An 18,058-nucleotide genomic window follows, 5' to 3' on the forward strand; every position below is an offset into this window, starting at 1 on the left:
GAGCAGTGGGGTCGGAGGTCGAGTGTGGGGTTGGGACTTGGGATGGCTAGGTTGGGGTAGGTTGTCCTTTTTGGTCATCTGAGTTTAAGCTCAAATTGTAATTCACTAAAAAAAAAAAAGGGGGGGCTTTTTATCACAAATGGTCCATTAACTTTTATTAAGATATCAATTTGGTTTTTAAAGTGCATTTTCACTCAATGTGGTCCTCCATTTTACTACCACACAATATTGTCCTTCTGTTGTCTTTCATCTGAATTTTCGTAAAAAATAATCATGTGCAGTGCATGTGACCATTTTTTGAGGGACAAAATGGTCTTCACACGTCCCATAATCATCCAAAAAGACCTTACAATCCAAGTTTACCCTTAATTAAAAAGTTACTAAAAAAATTAAAAAATACAAGAAAAAAAAAAATCATCTCCAACCAAGTCTTAACACACCTTCTTTGCATGTTAAGACATTTTGACCCCTAAAAAAATGTTTTGTGCAACGCATGTGATATTTTTTGTGGCAATTTAAATGGAATTGAACGGAAAGACAACATTGATGTGAAGTGACAAATTTGGAGGACCAAATTAATATTTTTGTCAAAGTTGAGGGACTATTTGTGATAAAAAGCCAAGAGAAAGGTGTGTAATGAATGAACAATGGGTATTCATATAGCAATTCTCTTACTATTTATGAATTGACTCTCTCGAAAGAGAGGGGTGATCTCATCTATTGATTGATCCATGGAGAAAAAGGTTTCGGGGGTACAGATAGAGCGGGAATCTTTGGTTTGAGCGAAACTTCCCTACTAACGATCTATAATGGATAAAACAAATCTAAAGTTTTTTTTTCTTAATTCTACCCCTAAAAACTTTAGAGTGTTTTTATTTTGACCTTCCTAAAATGCCTTATTGACCATCCTCTTTAATTTTTGGCCAAATGATACTTTTGATCCTTATATATACTTTCACAAAATTTTCAATTTGGTTATGTTCTTTTAATTTTGGTGATTTTTTACTCAAAAATTCATATTATGCACTTAATGAAAAACAAAGGAAGTAAAAAAAAAAAATGAACAACTCACCTCAGCCCCACCTAACCCAGCATCACCGAACCCCTACCCCCATCGCTGATGCCGATGAGTTCTCTCTCTCTCTCTCTCTCTCTCTCTCTCTCTCTCTCTCTCTCTCTTTCTCTTCAATTTCTCATCTTTTCTCTTTCCTTCTCTTCCTCCTTCTCGAATCGCCATGGGTTATTATTCGTTTTTAGCATTTGGTGTTATATTCATGTTTGTATCTAGAAATGATTAACCCAAACTCACTAACTTCATATCGAGTTTGAGTCGTGTTATTGTGCCGTGTCAAAAAGTGTTACCTCTAATATGTAGCGTTTGTTTGGAATTTACATCCGGATAAAGAAATAATTGTGTGTATATATATACAAATAATAATAGGTCGATATATTTTAATTTTTTCAATGATAACCAGTTCAATAATATTCAAAACTCGATTTCATACCAAACAAATGTTTTTTAGTTTTTTTTGCTTATACAATTTTTTCTTTTGGTCCTTGTTTTCAATTTTGAATTGTGAAAAATGTTTACCAAAATCAAATTAAACTTGTTCGGAAATCAATTTGGTTCAGTAATGATCGAACTAGAACTCACCAGTAAATACTGTTAAAAAGCACTCTATAACACAGGGAAAGAAACAAAATGGGAATCAAGCCATCAAGGTGAATTGGTTTGCACCGTTGAATGTGTCATACAACATACAATTCCATGGATTAGATAAGTTAGCTGAAAAGGAGGCCTCGGACTTGCTTGGTGTCAATGTACTCAGTACTGCTTGGTCTTGCGTGTGAATGGAATAAACTCAGTATCATACTATACATTGTCCAATGTAGTATAACTGTATAACCATGTAATTGTGTCTCTGGCTGGAAGGATCACTGTTTTTTAATGTTTTCTAGGATAATGGTGTCAAATACATAGATATTAACAGACCGAAAGGACAAAAGCAAAGTTGTTATTTGTGTCTCTCTCTCTCTCTCTTCCTGTGTTGGATTCTGGGTTATTGGTCTCTTTCTTTATCGCCACCGCAAGTAAAACTGTTGCGTCCTCTCCTTTGGTGTAGAGTGTTATAAATCTACCACTCTTTTGCCCACACTTTTGAGGTCCCAAAATTACATTCTACTATAGTATCTGTAGTATTTTTTATTTTTTATTTTTTCACAAAATGAATAGTACAAACAATTTAGTACATAAAATTTTCTACATTTAACACTTACTATCTTTACTTCAAAGGTTCTGATAATTTCTATTGATTTGGGTGCAAAACTTATCCAAAGTTTCTCATGTAACAATTTTGTCGCTTCACTCTCAGTGTATAAAGCATTTACCATCTTTTTAACAAACAAAAGGAAAAGAAAAGGTACATAGCTGACTACTCTCTTCACTCTTAAAATTTACCAAAAAAACGAAAGGGAAAAAAAATTATAAGAAACATTTACACCACAGTGGAAAGGAAGTTAGAGCAAAAGGGGACAAGAGTTACAAGGTTCAGCATACAAATGGGCTTAGACGACCAAATGAGAAGAGACCTCATTTCCCCTTGTTGTCATCTTGTGGGAGTTTCAAGCCCATGAGCCCAAGCAAATTGGAAGCAGGACCAGGAAGGCCTTGTTGGCTAGAAAAGGAATCCAGAAAACTCTTCACAAGATTCACATCCACATCCACAGGAGTGAAATCCTCCTCCATATCTTCTGTGGCATTTGATGTTCCCTGCATGCACAAATTCAATTAATTTTTCATATGAATGATAAGTCAATAAAACTAAAAACAAAAAAAAGTCATCAATTAACCCGAGGACTCTTTAGCAGGCTAAGTGCATCATTCAGTGCAAACAGCGAACACGATGCTAAACCACGGATCCAAATATGCATGCATTATCACTTCAGATAGACCAATATGTAGAGCAATAAGGAATACATAAGTAGCCAGGAGATAGAAATTATAAGATTGTAAAAAATTTCAACGGTATCTCAGTCACCAGAAACAAAATCACCCTTTCTTTGCCCTTCTCCTTTCTCCGTCTGAAGGTTACAGACAATTTCCCAGAAGAAATTGCAAATGAAATCGATGGTTACATACAGACAACTTCACAGACCAAATTGCAAATCAATGCATATTATTGTATCGTACAGAGCATGGCATGTGTTTTTAATGGTATATGTTTGCATACCATAAAAAAATATAAAAAAAGAAAAAGAAAAACAGTTTTCAATCTCCATTTACTAGAGATCAGAAATATACCTCAATCTTCTTTGGGGTTTCTTCATTAGCACGAACGAAACTTTTCTTTAGGGTTGTACTCTTCAGTTCATCATTCAAAGCATCAGAATAAGAATGCATGAAAGTGTCCTCTCCATCCTCATTATCTTCAAAAGCTTCTGCAATGTCACTTTCATCTTCGGACTCATCTGTGAATATCATAAATTTCATTATAAAGTTTCCTAAATAAAATGAAATTACCTTGCTATCGTTTGGAGGAATGGATTTTAATGACTATCAAAACGAAAAGTATGTTAGCCGAGAAACTGAGAGTACAACTATTGTTGCATTTAGCACACATGATGAACCTGTTTTGTCTAGACAAAGAAAAACAAACAACAACCCAAGCAGCTTAATAATCTTACGATCATGCAACTTCAACTCATGGCATCACTATTCACGAACAAGTATCATGTAACAAAGTTGAGTCATTCTTCGGATGGTGGGGGGGTGGGGGAACTTGAATGGTCCAGACAACATATCACTATTATGATACATTTTCAGCATGAAATTTCAGTTTCTACACAAGTTATAAGAGGAGAGTCCTTTCATCATTGCTTCACAATTTCCATGTGCATGGACATCGGTACTTGGTTTTTCTTTGTTCAGGATTTCAAGGGTTATACCAAAGGTCTTTCTTTGACTAGTTTAGTAGTTGGTGGAGAGTGACGAATAACAACATGCAAGGCATCAGGCAGCAAGCCATGCCTCTTTCCTTTTAAGTGATGTGTTTGAATATGCAGCACACACTAGATGGAAATAGAATTTCCATCTACAAGCTAAGATCAATTTGTTTTAAAGCCCTAGTGACGGCTTCTAGACTTGTAGTGCATTCTAGATTTGACACCTCCAAGTCTTTTCTAGAAGTTTTTAAATATTGTGCATTTTATTAGATACTTCCATTTAATGGAATGGGGGCTTTGGATTAAACCTGTGTATTTAGGCTCCAGTTTTCTTTGTATTCCTTCCTTTTATGTTTTTCTTTTGGTGGAGAGAGATAGAGCTAAAGATGTGTTTCTTCCAATAAGAGTTCTCAATTTCAAAACCAATTTTTTTTTTTTGTCTGAAATTTCAAAACCAATTTATGCAAGTGAAAAATCCAGTGAATTAAAGGAAAAGATGAAAGATGCACAACTTACCGAAATCCAAATCAGATGAAGACCCTTCTTCAATATCATCATCATCATCACTAGCAGCACCTTCACCACCATCGCACTTCATTATTGATTCTACATCTTTAATGAAACGGTCCACATCAAGGTCTACTTCTTTTAGGTTCCTTCAGAAAGAAGAATACAAAATATAATAAGATCAAGTGCTCATCTTTCAATCAGTTTGTATACGCACCCAAACCTCAAAAATGACTTACTACAGAGTCTAATGATAAGCAACTGGGAACTTAATCAGTTTCAGGAATAACTAGAAATTGGCACCAAGTGCTGAATTACTAATCTTGATAATAACCAATTCATACAATCAAAACTTGTAATTTAGCATTTAGCTCGGTTCATCAAAGGCAAAGAAACCACTCACTCAAGATCACATGAGTAACAAGACAAACACAAGAAAGTATTACATGGGATCAAAATTCAGATAAAAATTTATGGAATTTGTGAGTAACTTTAGTCGCACAGTCTAATCCTACAAGCATCCAGCACCCAGGCTTCAGGCATTATAAACTGCAAACATATGATAAGTTGCTTAGGAAAACTAACCAGTTGAAGGAATAATTACAACTTGGCACCACATGCTGAAAACTGATATATGATATCAGCAACTGGTTCATCCAATTAAAAATTAAAACCCCTTGTTTAGGTAGTTGATCAGAGGCAACTAGAGGTGTAAAATGGTCCGTGCAGGTAATGGGACCAATCATGCCTCGTGCCTCATATCAAGCCACAATCTTAACAGTGCCCATGCTCATGCCGTGCCCAATTATGCCAGACTTAGACGCAACATGAAAGAGGCACGTGAACCCATAAAAAACTCTATATATAAAACAGCTGCGGGAGTCAAAGTTCTTTATTTCTTAATAGTAATGGAGACAAGAAGATGTATTCTACAGCCACTGCACTTTCTTATGATAGATGGGAGCATTTCAAAATCTAACCAGCACTAAAAATGCATGTTCACAACCATGTTAGTGTGCTTTTATTTCTGTGTTTACAATAAAATGGGTGACAAACTGACAATTCATGAACAAGTGGTAAGTAAACAGAAGAGTAACTAACCTGTTCTCAGGAACCTCAGCTCCCTTGTAGCTCGACACCTTATGGACAAATGCCTGCATGGTTTTTGCTATATCACTAGGATCGAACCCATCAACATTAGAGCTGGACGAAGGACCGACATCATCCTGCTCTTTTGACTTCTGCTTTTTCTTATGTTTTGCATTATAAAGTTCCATCTCCTTTTGTCTCTCTAAAAGTGCAGAGTTCAACTCATCCTCTCCATCGTAAAGCCAAGAATCATCATCGGAAGATGGAACCTCTCGACCCCTAAAATCGTCCGCTGAATAAGGTAAAGCAAGAATCTCTTCTATGCGTCTCACTGGAGCACTCATAATCTCACTGCAACAATAGTAACACCTAAGTTAATTCCTAACACTAACAGAAGAACAAACCCACACTGAATTATCACTTTTCATTAACAATTTATAAGAACTTATCATAAACATTTATATCACCGCAACCACAAGATTAATAAACTTCAAATAGACATAAACACAAGTACCTTGCCCTGGAAAACGAAGCACTGTTCCGATAATACTCCTCCGCATTCTGCATCAACCTCTGGTACTCTTTCGAGCCAGGAAGCAACCCTCCAAAGTACCCAGTCCTCTCCAAACTCTCCCTAAACGCCTCCCAAGTACTCCCTTTCCCTTCCAACCCCTCCTTTCTTCGCTGCTGATACATCATTTCAAACCCGCAAGCGATCTTCAACCCCAATTCGGCCTCCATATACGCAGGTGCATCGCTCCTATTCGGCATAGGATAACATTTGGGCGCCTGAAACGTCTGCTGCACCAGCTGTGCATACATTGCCCTCGACATCTTCACCGATACACATACCAATTCTTCTTCTCTCCCTCCGCTCAAGAACCTCTCCATCTTCGCCGCGTACTTCATAGTATCAATGTCGCGGTCGTAGAAACCTTCAACGGCCAGAGAAATCAGGCACGGTTCGTGACTCAGCACCTGCGCGACCGACGCCGGAACCCTAACCCTAACCACGTGCATATTCCTCCACGCCCTCTCCGGATAGTCCGATATCCGATTCTTCACCGCAAGCTGGACCGGTTCGGTGGCAACCGAGTCATTGCCGAAATTGGCAATGAAATTCAAGGACTCGGGGAGGGTTGGGTTGGGGAGGCGGTGCTTGGGGACAATGTGGAGGTGACCTTGGCGAATGAAGACGCGGTTGAGGCTGGTCTGGGGGTTGAGCCAGCGAGGGAGGTGGAAGGCGGCTTCGATGAGGAGGAACTCGCCGTCGGAGTCCCAGACTCTGATGGAAAGGTCCGGGAAGGTTCTGGAAAGTTCGAAGAGGAGGAAGACAGTGAACCACTCGTCGTCGAGGTTGTCGCCGACGCGGAGCTTGCCGTGGAGGTGAGGGAGGTGGTGGTGCGGAGAGCAGGGACACGAGGGTTTTGGGGAGGCGGAGAGGGAGAGAGTGAAGGGCTCGTGCTGCCATACGTAGTCGGCGGTGAAGGGAGTGAGGGTTTGGAGGATTTGGAGGTGGAGGGATTGGAGGGAGGCGGTGGTGGTGGAGGAGGTTAGAGAGGAGTCGGGGAAGATGGCGTAGAAAACGGTGTCGTCTGGGAGTCTGGAGTTGCTCTGGGAGAAGATGGAGGAGGAAGAAGATGGTGGGTTCGGGTCTGGAGCTGCTGCCGCCATTGGTTTTGCTCAAGCGGTGTGCTTTCTCACTTCTCACTTCTGCTGATTTCGTGAATGTACGTTTTGGGGGAGAGAGAGGTAGCGTGGCAAATAAAAATAGAAGGGCATGTTTGGACAGCCTTTCTCTTATATCAAGTTTTCCTTTACAAAATTAAACAGGAAATATGAATAAAATCTTAACAAATCCACAGAATGTGTCACATTTGCCTATTTATGAAAATTTTTGTAAGTAATATTGATGAGTAAAATTTGTCACGTGGTCAATCTAACATTTGACCTCCACGTCAAAGTCTGCTTCACTCTTCTTCTATCATGCACACTAAAGCAAAGAACACTAAGCGGAAACGCATAAAGGGGCATCAGTTTGGTACCGACCAACGATCTTTCGACTCTCAAGTCAATAATCACACTTTCTTTTAAAGTATTCTAGAGAGCTAATCGTTGTATCCCTTACATGAGAGCTTGAGTGCCCTATTTATAATGACTATGGCCGAGGGTCTCTTTGTCCTTGTTGGATTAAGGTTCTTGATAGTTTGTCGCATAAGTCGTAACTGAGGATAAACTATGACTCATTGTCTAAGTAGAACACGTCTTCTCCTAAGCTAACTCTCACTCAAGTCGGCCCTTCTAACTAAAAAACTCATTCCTTCCACCATAGTCGCCCACAAACCTCACTTACTAGGACCCATTTCATGGGTCCTTAAGTGTAATCCTAGGCTAATAGCGGTATCGGGTCATCTCCAGAACACCTCCCTTCCCAGGGCATTCCTTGAATGTGGGCCTCTGTGACTCCCTTATGACAAAGCCCTAAGCCTGGATTATTGGGCTTGGGCCTTCTACCACTGTCAAGGCTAAGCTATCTTTAGCGGCCTTCCGCTTTTATTGTATCGAGCGCTCGTATTTATGAGTGCCAGCTCATCCCAAGCTACTGCCCATGTCCAAACCAAGGATAAACTTAACATCGCTTCTCTTGGTCACCAAGCCTTCAGGTCTTGGTCCCTTGAGGTGAGGCCCAAACACTTGAGCCCATGTTTAGACCTTACCTCATCCACTAGACCTTTCGGGCCCATAGATATGTTTCTAGTCTCTTGGATTTTTTCTTTAGCCCATGTCTTGGCAAACAACGATCCGAACGTCACCCAAGTCTCGTCATTTTTATTTTTACGACACCTAGTTTTGCTCGACTAAAACGAGTATGAATAAATAAGTTAAATCAAATTTTTAGTTTGAGCGTGATTTGGCACACATTCATACGTTAGAGGGCAAAATAGCTACTAAACTATATCAAACAAAAAAGACACCTTACTTCGAGGCTAATGATCAACATTCGTATTTTAGAATATTTTTCAAAAATTATATGTAAAAAAATAAAATAAAATCGGATATTGTTTAGTCATTTTATTATCACCAACAACAATTTAATTTTATCTAACAGATTGTGTTTGTTTGTACAATATTATATGTTTGGTTAATTTTTTACAAGAATCACCTTTTCGGGAGAGCCTAAAAACTGAACGATTTCAATCATTGAAATACATTATCGATGATCCTTAAAAACGATGTTCTTATTTTTTTTAAATGAGGACATCCTCTAAATTCAGGCCTTGGGAGTTGGGTCATCCAAAGGACTCAGGCCCCAGCGAATAAAATAAATGAAGCCCAATTGGGCCTTGTAAACCCGTAGTCCTATTTGGGCTTTACAACTAGCTAAGCCCTTATTACAGCCCAATATGCGAATAATGAGCCATGGATATTTTTTGCTCAAGCAACATTTCAATCAGCGTCGTTTCCACGTACATGCAATGCCCCTCTTCACCTTCTAACAACCGATTCAGTTTTCCACAATATATAATCACAGAAGGGAATGTGAAGCAATTGGGCATTATGTCCATGCTCTTCATCCCACCAAACAAAACTATATATAACCTCTCTATGACTCTCATTCTTAACATTGCATTCCATAGACCAACATTTGGGTCTGGAGTTTGATCCAACATTTTGTAAGTGATTATATATGGGTCGGGTATGTATTTGGTGAAGTCGCTTTGTGGTCTTACAAATTACTGCATGCAACAGTGAGATAATTTGACATATTATATTCTTAAATTGTCAATCTAAATTACTAATTATATGATTTTATTTTTCAAATGTATATCAAATTAATAGTATAATAACATAACATGCTGTTTGTGGATAAACCCACACCGATCTAATAACCAATTGTAGATCGACACGTGGTTGGTCAGACCCAACTTCGGTGTTTGACTTTTCAGTTGTCAAACTTTGACCTCCACATCATCACGCAGCTCGGCACTTTCTCTGTTAGCTCAGTTCAGATCATCATGACGAGCCCTTCGTACCCAGTCTGACCCGAACTGAGGATCTTCCACAGGATCGAGTGGTCATCTTTCCTCGGTCATCCCGGTTCGGTTCGGCTCGGCCCTGGGACGAACATCTTTTTAGACTCTAGTCACGGCTAGCTACAACCTGAAGGGATCTCTACCTACCAGATCGGCTCGGTTCGACTGTCCATGCCCGATCCGATCACACATGGGTTTTTGTGTCTACATGTGAAGACATGTGTTTGGGTCGGCTCGGCTCGGCTCGGCTCGGCTTCCCACCGTCATTCCAAGGAAGATCATGTTGGGACGAACCGCCATACTCAAGTGCACCTGACAGGATCTTCTGACAGATGAGACTTCCCAACTCACATTCATGACTATTGGGGGAGTTTACATGAATCTTCCATACTTGCATTCAATGCAGCATTGAATGCAAAGGAGATGGATAGCTGTGTATGCCACTGTTCATGACCGAACACGTGAATCTTTCTCAACCAGTCAACCACATGCAGGTAACTTACTCCTCACAATTTCCTTTGCCTATATAAACCAACTCTCATGCACAAATCCATCTATCTATCTATCACCAGAAAAACACTTACACAAACTTTCACTCACCAAAAGCATACCCAACTTGTTGAGAATAAACCCAGAACATTTACCTTGTTCTTCACATTCTCCCAAGTTCATCACATGTCCTTCCCTACTTACATTCAAACACCACCAAATACACATCACTGACTTCATCATCGGAGCGTGTTTGGCTGGTACCACACCGGTCCATCTCCTTTTATCTTGTGTTCATCTGCAGGAAGATCTCGATTCAACATCTACGTCATCATCTAGCAAGGCTTCTGATCAGCCAGATCACCATTTCTAAGTTGTTGCATCTATCTTACGGAAATTTGCATCAACAGATTGGCGCCGTCTGTGGGAAAGTTGTCTTCAGCCGTCGTGTTCATCACCACAAGTGCTAAGCTCTTTCTTCAAACGAGTCACCATGACTACCATCTTTCGTGATAGCAGCTCTTCCTCAGGAGTGTCCCAGAATGATGAACAACATCAACCTGAGACACCTGAGAAGACAAGAAAAGCACAGCTTCCCAAAGCAGCAAAAATCCAAAGGTCTTTCGAAGATCAAGGCTGCTCACAAACTCCTTAGGGAGAACCAACGACACCTTGCCGCTGAGAATGCACTTCTCAAGCAAAATAATGAGCTACTCGCCAAACAGGCTGAACTGGCTGGGGAGCTCGCGCATCATCGCTCCCAGCTCGAGAACAGCGGGAGATCAGGTTTCCGATCACGTCAGACCCGAACCGAGCATGAGGTTTTTTCACCATCTCTTTCTCGGCAGAGCGCTCCGGTCGATGTGGACAACCAGCCCGCTCGGCAGGATGCGGATTGCACCTTCCCAAGCTTCGAGGACATGCCCCCGGCCGAACAAACTGAGTTCCTGAATGCCCACCGTCTCCTTCAGCAAAAACAGACGACCTTCAGGAAGTTTTCTCTCGATAGTTTAGGAGAAACCGAGCCGATCCCAACACGGGTCAACGATCTCCAGTCCGATCCAGACTGAGGGCTGTCAGTCCAATTGGCTCGACCGAACCCAGGGGCCCAGTCAGAAGCAGGCTCGGCCCTGTCACCAGCCAAGACCCCTCCACCTCAGGAATTCACTCGGGGAGACGGCCCGCGGGGGATCGGCTAGAACCCGCCATGGTCATGTCTGACCGACGTCCGACAAGCGAGAGGATCACTTGCCAACCAATGAACGAGAGGCTCGGTGACCGAACCGAGTGCTCGGTGAAGACTGCACCCGAGCCGAACCCACCTGATGTGGAAAATCTAGTTCGAACCTTGGTCCAAAACCAAATTCAAAGTGTCCACGATCGGCTCGGCCAGGTCGAAGTCTCCAGGGGGTACCTCGGCAGAACTGACCACAAGGAAGAACTCCCCCTCCCATACACCAACAGGATCATAGATGTCGAAGTCTCCAGGGATACCAAACCCCCTAAGATGGATCAGTACGATGAGACTAAGGATCCCTATGATCATCTTGACAGCTTCAGATATGCCATAGAAGCCCGCTAGGCATCTGAAATCACAAAATGCAGAATCTTCCCTTCAACCTTGAAGGGATCGGCGCGGGGATGGTTCGAACTCTCCAGCCGAACTCGATAGACTCTTTCTCCGACCTCTGGAGGGCCTTCTTGACGAGATATCGGGTTGTATCCGAACGACTCTACAACTTGAACGATATATCGCTCATCAAACAGCAGGAAGGAGAGAGTCTCAAGACCTATCTGATCCGTTTCAACATTGAATACACGAAGTGCGATTATTGCGATGACCGATCGGCTAAGAATGCTCTTATGCAAGGCCTGCTTGCGAGGGGACTGCGCTCCCATCTGATGAGAAACCCTCCTTCCACCTATGATGAGCTCTCTGCCGAGGCCACGAAATGGGCGCGAGCGGAAGAGTGGGATGCTCAGGTGGAGGCCCTGAATTCCAAGCCGACCTCGGCCAAGCGGAAGGAGGGAGAAGTAGCAAGCCCCAAGCCTCAGGTCCAGACCAAAAAGTCCCGGACTGAGGAACCGCGCCAACTACTGGGCAAGGGGCCTAAATTTGTCCAGTACACAAAGTATACCCCTTTTAATGCCAGTCTGGAGACAATCTTCTCCAAGGTCAAAGATCAACTCCCAGCTGCAAGGGAGATCAAGGGACCACCCCCAGATCAGATCAAGGAGGGCATCTTTTGTAAGTATTATTCCAACCATGACCATGTCACGGGTGATTGCTACGCCCTCCGCGACGGAATTGAGACTCTTGCCCGTGCTGGTAAGATCAACCAATTCTTGATCGGCGGGCCGAAAGTACCCAAGACCGTGCTAAAGAAGCCCACCAACACCATTGACGTCCGGGATGCCTTCATTGGATCAATCGGCAGAGGCCCAACCTTCGTGGGAAGTTTAAACCGATCCCAGAAGGAGTACGTCAGACAGGCGGCCAATGCTCACGAATCCCTGTCAATCCAAGCAGGACAACCCAGCACTTCCAAAAGACAACAGAAGGACTGGGCACTGGTCACTTTCGGGCCGAACGAGTCGAATGGGATCATCTTCCCGCACTATGACCCGGTGGTCATAGTTGTTGAAGTGGCCGGAATCACCATTGCTCGTTCCTTCGTCGACGAGGGGAGTTCAGTCAACATCCTCTACCATTCTGCGTTTGAGCAGATGGGCATCAGCAAGGATAAGTTGGAAGCTGACACACCAGCCTTGATCGGATTCGGGGGAGAAATGGTCCAACCCCTCGGACACATCTACCTTCCTCTTTTGCTCGGGAAGGGGCCAGTCAAGAAAACTTGCATGACATACTTCATCGTTGTCAAGCGACCATCAGCTTATAAGATCATCCTGGGCAGACCGGCTCTGGTCGACCTTGACTGCATCGTCCACTACGTCAACCTCCTCATCAAATGTCCAGTGGGCGATGATTGCATTGTCATCCAGGGGGACCAATGTTCGGCTCGTTGCTACGCCACCTCTATCAGGCAGAATGGCCAACTGCTGAACTTCCAGGAGCTGGACTCCATCGCTAATTCAGGCAGGTGGCCGAGGGCGAAGACGTTCGACTTCACCGTCGAGCCGAACGCAGACTCTCGACCTCTCCTGGCCGAGGCTTGGGAAGAAATACCGATCTCGGAAGACACCCCCGTTTGGCTCGTCTGAGTAGGAGCTCAGCTCGGTTCAGCATAGCGATCGGCCATACTCGACTTCCTCTGTGCCAACGCAGAAGTGTTCGCTTGGTCTTACGATGACATGCCAGACATATCGTCTGACGTGATCACCCACAGGCTGAACATTGACCCGAGATGCAAACCGGTCAGTCAAAAGAGGAGGTCGTACGATCCAGTCCGATATGCAGCCATGGCTGAAGAGCTGACCAAGTTGCAAAACAACGGATTCATCTGGGAAGTCAATTACCCCAATTGGCTTCCCAATGTAGTCATGGTGAAGAAGAACAATGAGAAATTGAGGATGTGTGTGGACTTCACCGATCTAAACAAGGCATGTCCCAAGGACAGTTTCCCACTACCCAGGATAGATCAACTTGTCGATGCGACGGCGGGACACAAGCTTCTTAACTTCATGGACGCCTATTATGGGTATAACCAGATCCTCATGCACAAACCTGATCAGGAGAACACCTCCTTCATAACCGATCGCGGCATGTACTGCTACAAAGTCATGTCCTTCGGCCTCAAAAATGCTGGAGCCACCTACCAAAGGCTAGTCAACCACATGTTCAGATCTTCTATAGCCAAATCAATGGAGGTCTATGTGGACGACATGCTGGTCAAAAGCATCAAGGCAGACGACCACGTCAAGGACCTCTCAGACATGTTCGGAGTCCTGAAGGAATATCAGATGCGGCTGAACCCAGCCAAATGTGTCTTTGGGGTTCGGTCAGGCAAGTTCCTTAGCTATCTGGTCAGCCAACGGGGGATCGAGGCTAATCCGGAGAAGATCCAAGTCTTGATAAACATGAAGTTCCTAAAAACACGAAGAAATCCAGAGTCTGACTGGAAGAGTCGCCGCCCTGAACCGGTTTATCTCAAAATTCACTGACCGGTGCCTCCCCTTCTTCAAAGCATTAAAAAGAGCAGGGAAGAGCATATAATGGACCTCCCAATGCGAGTAGGCCTTTCAGAATCTGAAAAGGTACATGGGAAAACCTCCTATCTTATCCAAACCGAAGGAAGGTGAAGAACTCTTTCTCTACCTCTCCGTCTCTGACTCGGCTCTCAACTCGGTTCTGGTGAGAGAGGTCGGCGGGGTACAGCATCCGGTCTTCTACACGAGCCGAGCCCTCGCCGACGCCGAGACCAGATACCCCAAATTTGGGAAAATGGCCTTCGCGCTGGTCAGCTCGGCTCGGAAACTGAGGCCGTACTTCCAAGCTCACTCGATCGTCGTCTTGACTGATCAGTCACTCAGGCAAATCCTGGCCAAACCCGAGACTTCGAGTCGGCTCATCAAGTGGTCAATCGAACTCGGCGAGTTTGACATTGCCTACCGTCCCAGAACGGCTGTCAAGGGCCAGGCCATGTCAGACTTCATCTGTGAGTCCATCTCCGCAGTGGAACATCCACTTCACACCGGTGTTATCCCAAACACGTCTGATCCGAACACAGGCGATTGCACCCAAGTTGACCTCCTCACTTGAACCTTGTACGTGGACGGATCTTCCAACGCAATAGGAAGCGGAGCCGGACATGTTTTAATCTCCCCAGAACAAGTCGTGATGGAGTATGCTCTTCGCTTCAGATTTCAAGCATCCAACAATGAAGCAGAGTATGAAGCACTCATCACCGGCCTTAGACTGACACAGGAGCTCGGAGCAACCAAGCTAAACATCTTCAGCGACTCCCAACTCATCGTCAATCAGATATTGGGAGAATATGAGACTCGAGAGCCAAGCATGACAGCCTATCTCGGGAAGATCCGCTTACTGATCGGGAACTTTCAAGAGTACAAACTGTCCCAAATCCCGATGGCAAAAAATTGTAGAGCTGATGCCTTGGCGTGCTTTGCCTCGGCCACAGATACCGGATCCGCTCGGCACGTCCCAGTTGAAATCTTGGACAGGCCTAGCACCGCCGAAGAAGAGGCTACCGCCATGCAGACCGATGCCGAGTCGAACTGGATGACGCTGATCACCAACTACTTGATCTCCTGGATTCTTCCCTCGGAGAAGGACAAAGCACGTCTCATCAAGACGAGATCGGCTCGGTTCAGCATAATTGATGGTTAGCTCTACAAAAGGGGCTTCTCCCTACCCTACTTACGGTGTATCACCCCCCAAGAGGCCTAGGGTCAGGATGTGCTAAGAGAAATCAATGAAGGAATATGCGGAAACCATTCCGGAGGAAGAGCACTGGCCTACAAGACGATCAGGCAGGGCTACTTTTGGCCTACGCTGAACAAAGATGCAGATCATCTGTCCCGCACTTGCATCAAATGCCAGCAGTTTGCCGCAGTCTCCCATCAGCCTTGTCAATTGCTGACCCCTATATCTAGTCCCTGGTCATTCGCGCAGTGGGGACTCGATCTGATCGGCCCTATACCGAAGGCGAAATGGCAAGTCATAATGGCCGTGGTAGCAGTCGATTACTTCACCAAATGAGCCGAAGCTGAACCCCTAGCCACCACTACAGCCGAACATAGGGGTGTGTTTCGGCCGGATCGGATCGGAAATAGGGTGTTCCAATTCCAATCCAAAAAATTTTGGAATGGAATTTATGTTCCAATTTCCATTCCAAAAAATCGGAATTTCAACATCTTATTCCGATTCGAAATTTTCGGATTTCTCAAAATTTTCGGAATTTTTCGGAATATAACATTTTCGGAACTTTCGGATAAACATTTGAAATTTTGGAATAAAAAATCGGAATTTTCACATTTTCATAATATTTTTTAGAACATGTTTGGATTTTTTTTAGAATAGTGATGAAATTAACAAACAAATAAAAATTAAAAGACAATAGATTATGATGCATTTCAATATTTATATTAAAATGTAATTAAAATATATGTCCAATTTAAAAAGAAAATTCAAAATATTAATTTAAATAACATTTAGAACCATACCATCCCATACCATTACCATAAAAAAAAAAAAAAAAGATGCAATTTAGCAAGTTTTTCATTGCTAGATTATGTATGTTATAAGAGAAATAAATTATGTATGATATATATTGTGTATGTTTAATGATATATATTATATATTATAACATACATAATATATAAGAGAAATAAATGTGACTATGAATGTATAATAGGCTTAATAGCACATATCTTAGAGGTGGGAGATTAATCTTTGGAGCTCATCCAACATTGTTAGAATAAATGTCATTAGTAGATACATGTTACTCACATATATATATCATGTTTGAAATTTTGAATATAATAAGCTTAAGTATTTAGTAATTACTAATTACAATTGATGGGATATTCCAGTTAGAACAACTGTAGAATTACTCCATATCTTCAATTCCCCTCCCTAATAAAAAAAAAATAGTAATTACATGTACGGAAAAATGTGGGTATTTGTGTTACCAACTTACCATTTATGTTATTATGATACACATATATTTATAATGTACATATATTTATATTAATAGTATTAGTCATCTTTTTTAAAATATATGTTATATGTATCATACTAAATAAATGATAAAATATATAATATGGAATAAATTGGCATAATTTCGGAAATATCAGATCGGAATGTCTTCGGAACATTTCGGAATTTTTTGGATCGGAATTCGGATCGGAATTGGAATTTACATAAACATTCCAATTCCAATCCAATTTTTTTCGAAATTTTCAGATTTCGGCATTTTCGGATTCGACATTTTCGGATTCGGAATAAAATTGAAAATTTTCGGATAAGAATCGGTCGGATTCGGATTTTCCAATCCAAATCACACCCCTAGCCGAACAGATGAAAACTTTCGTCTGGAAGAACATTATATGTCAGTTCGGCATGCCGCACACCATCATCGTGGACAATGGCAAGCAGTTCGACTGTAAGAAGTTCAAGAGTGTTCACGTCTGAACATCAATCTACGTTTTGCCGCCCCTTACCATCTGCAATCAAACGGATAGGTTGAAGCCGTCAACAAGATCATCAAGAAGACCTTGAAGTCCAAGCTTGATAGTGCCAAGGGAAATTGGACTGAACTTTTGCCAGAGGTGCTATGGTCCTACCGAACTTCCTACCGCAACTCTACGAAGGAAACACCTTATGCATTGGCGTTCGGAACCGATACTGTTGTTCCGGTCGAAATGGGGACCCCTTCATTCCGAACCGGCACATACAACCCGGAGACCAACGACACCGGACTTCGACTCGGTCTTGACCTGATCGAAGAAAGGCAAACCGATGCCAATCTCTGTCGAGCCGCCTACCAACAGAGGGTAGCCAAATACTACAACCAAAGAGTCAAACCCAGAAGCTTCGGACTGGGCAGCCTCGCCATGAAGAAGAACCCTCTGGCCATCAAAGAAAGCTCATTCGATCCGAACTGGACCGGACCTTGCAGAATCACCGGCATAGTCAAGCCTGACACTTACAACTTGGCCACTTTGGCTAAGAAACCTCTTAAGCATAGCTGGAATGCTGAACATTTGAAGATTTACTACCAGTAAAATGTAGTTAGGATCAGGGACTGTCCGACCTAACATTCTTTCCAATCAATGAAAAGATGAACACCTTCTAGACTCATCTTTTTCTCGTTTTTCGAAGCAAACATTGGGGACTCTACTCCTATACACCCCCAACAAAAAGAAAAGATCTAAGTGTTTCCTTCGAAAAAGTAATAAATTCATGTGCCGAGCTGAAGCGCCATTTTCGGCCCGATGCTCGGCATATTACAGACTCATCAGGTCTATAAACTCATGTGCCGAGCTGAAGCGCCATTTTTGGCCCGATGCTAGGC

At 42.8% G+C, this 18,058-nt stretch overlaps 3 protein-coding genes across 3 annotated transcripts; 2 read left to right on the top strand and 1 right to left on the bottom strand.

Annotated features, from left to right (window-relative positions):
• Positions 1 to 2,344: 2,344 nt before the first annotated feature.
• Positions 2,345 to 7,290, bottom strand: LOC147284151 (suppressor-like protein). The gene is made up of 5 exons (XM_086244386.1): positions 6,053 to 7,290; positions 5,551 to 5,889; positions 4,459 to 4,598; positions 3,302 to 3,468; positions 2,345 to 2,770 (listed from the first exon to the last, which is right to left on the bottom strand). Exons 1-5 carry the CDS (start codon positions 7,210 to 7,212, stop codon positions 2,591 to 2,593), a joined length of 1,986 nt encoding a protein of 661 aa, XP_086100512.1. The 5' UTR covers positions 7,213 to 7,290; the 3' UTR covers positions 2,345 to 2,590.
• A 4,370-nt stretch (positions 7,291 to 11,660) lies between these two features.
• On the top strand, positions 11,661 to 13,283 carry LOC147284152 (uncharacterized). Its single transcript, XM_086245657.1, has 3 exons — positions 11,661 to 12,309; positions 12,427 to 12,854; positions 13,065 to 13,283. The coding sequence occupies exons 1-3, from the start codon at positions 11,661 to 11,663 to the stop codon at positions 13,281 to 13,283; spliced, it is 1,296 nt and encodes a 431-aa protein (XP_086101783.1).
• Positions 13,284 to 17,128: 3,845 nt separating this feature from the next.
• On the top strand, positions 17,129 to 17,768 carry LOC147284153 (uncharacterized). The gene is made up of 2 exons (XM_086245658.1): positions 17,129 to 17,146; positions 17,226 to 17,768. Exons 1-2 carry the CDS (start codon positions 17,129 to 17,131, stop codon positions 17,766 to 17,768), a joined length of 561 nt encoding a protein of 186 aa, XP_086101784.1.
• The last annotated feature ends 290 nt before the right edge of the window (positions 17,769 to 18,058 follow it).

Source organism: Dryas octopetala, chromosome 5 (assembly GCF_963921425.1).
Source record: "Dryas octopetala chromosome 5, drDryOcto1.1, whole genome shotgun sequence".
In the NCBI taxonomy this organism is placed as follows: domain Eukaryota; kingdom Viridiplantae; phylum Streptophyta; class Magnoliopsida; order Rosales; family Rosaceae; genus Dryas; species Dryas octopetala.

Excerpts from the sequence above, each read along its gene's own strand:
- LOC147284151 (XM_086244386.1), bottom strand. The coding sequence starts at position 7,212 with ATGGCGGCAGCAGCTCCAGACCCGAACCCACCATCTTCTTCCTCCTCC. Across the intron at positions 5,890-6,052 it reads GCTTCGTTTTCCAGGGCAAG|TGAGATTATGAGTGCTCCAG; the intron begins GTACTTGTGTTT and ends CTATTGTTGCAG. Across the intron at positions 3,469-4,458 it reads TTCATCTGATTTGGATTTCG|ATGAGTCCGAAGATGAAAGT; the intron begins GTAAGTTGTGCA and ends TGATATTCACAG.
- LOC147284152 (XM_086245657.1), top strand. The coding sequence starts at position 11,661 with ATGCAGAATCTTCCCTTCAACCTTGAAGGGATCGGCGCGGGGATGGTT. Across the intron at positions 12,310-12,426 it reads GATCAAGGAGGGCATCTTTT|TACCCAAGACCGTGCTAAAG; the intron begins GTAAGTATTATT and ends GCGGGCCGAAAG. Across the intron at positions 12,855-13,064 it reads TCGGATTCGGGGGAGAAATG|GGGGACCAATGTTCGGCTCG; the intron begins GTCCAACCCCTC and ends ATTGTCATCCAG.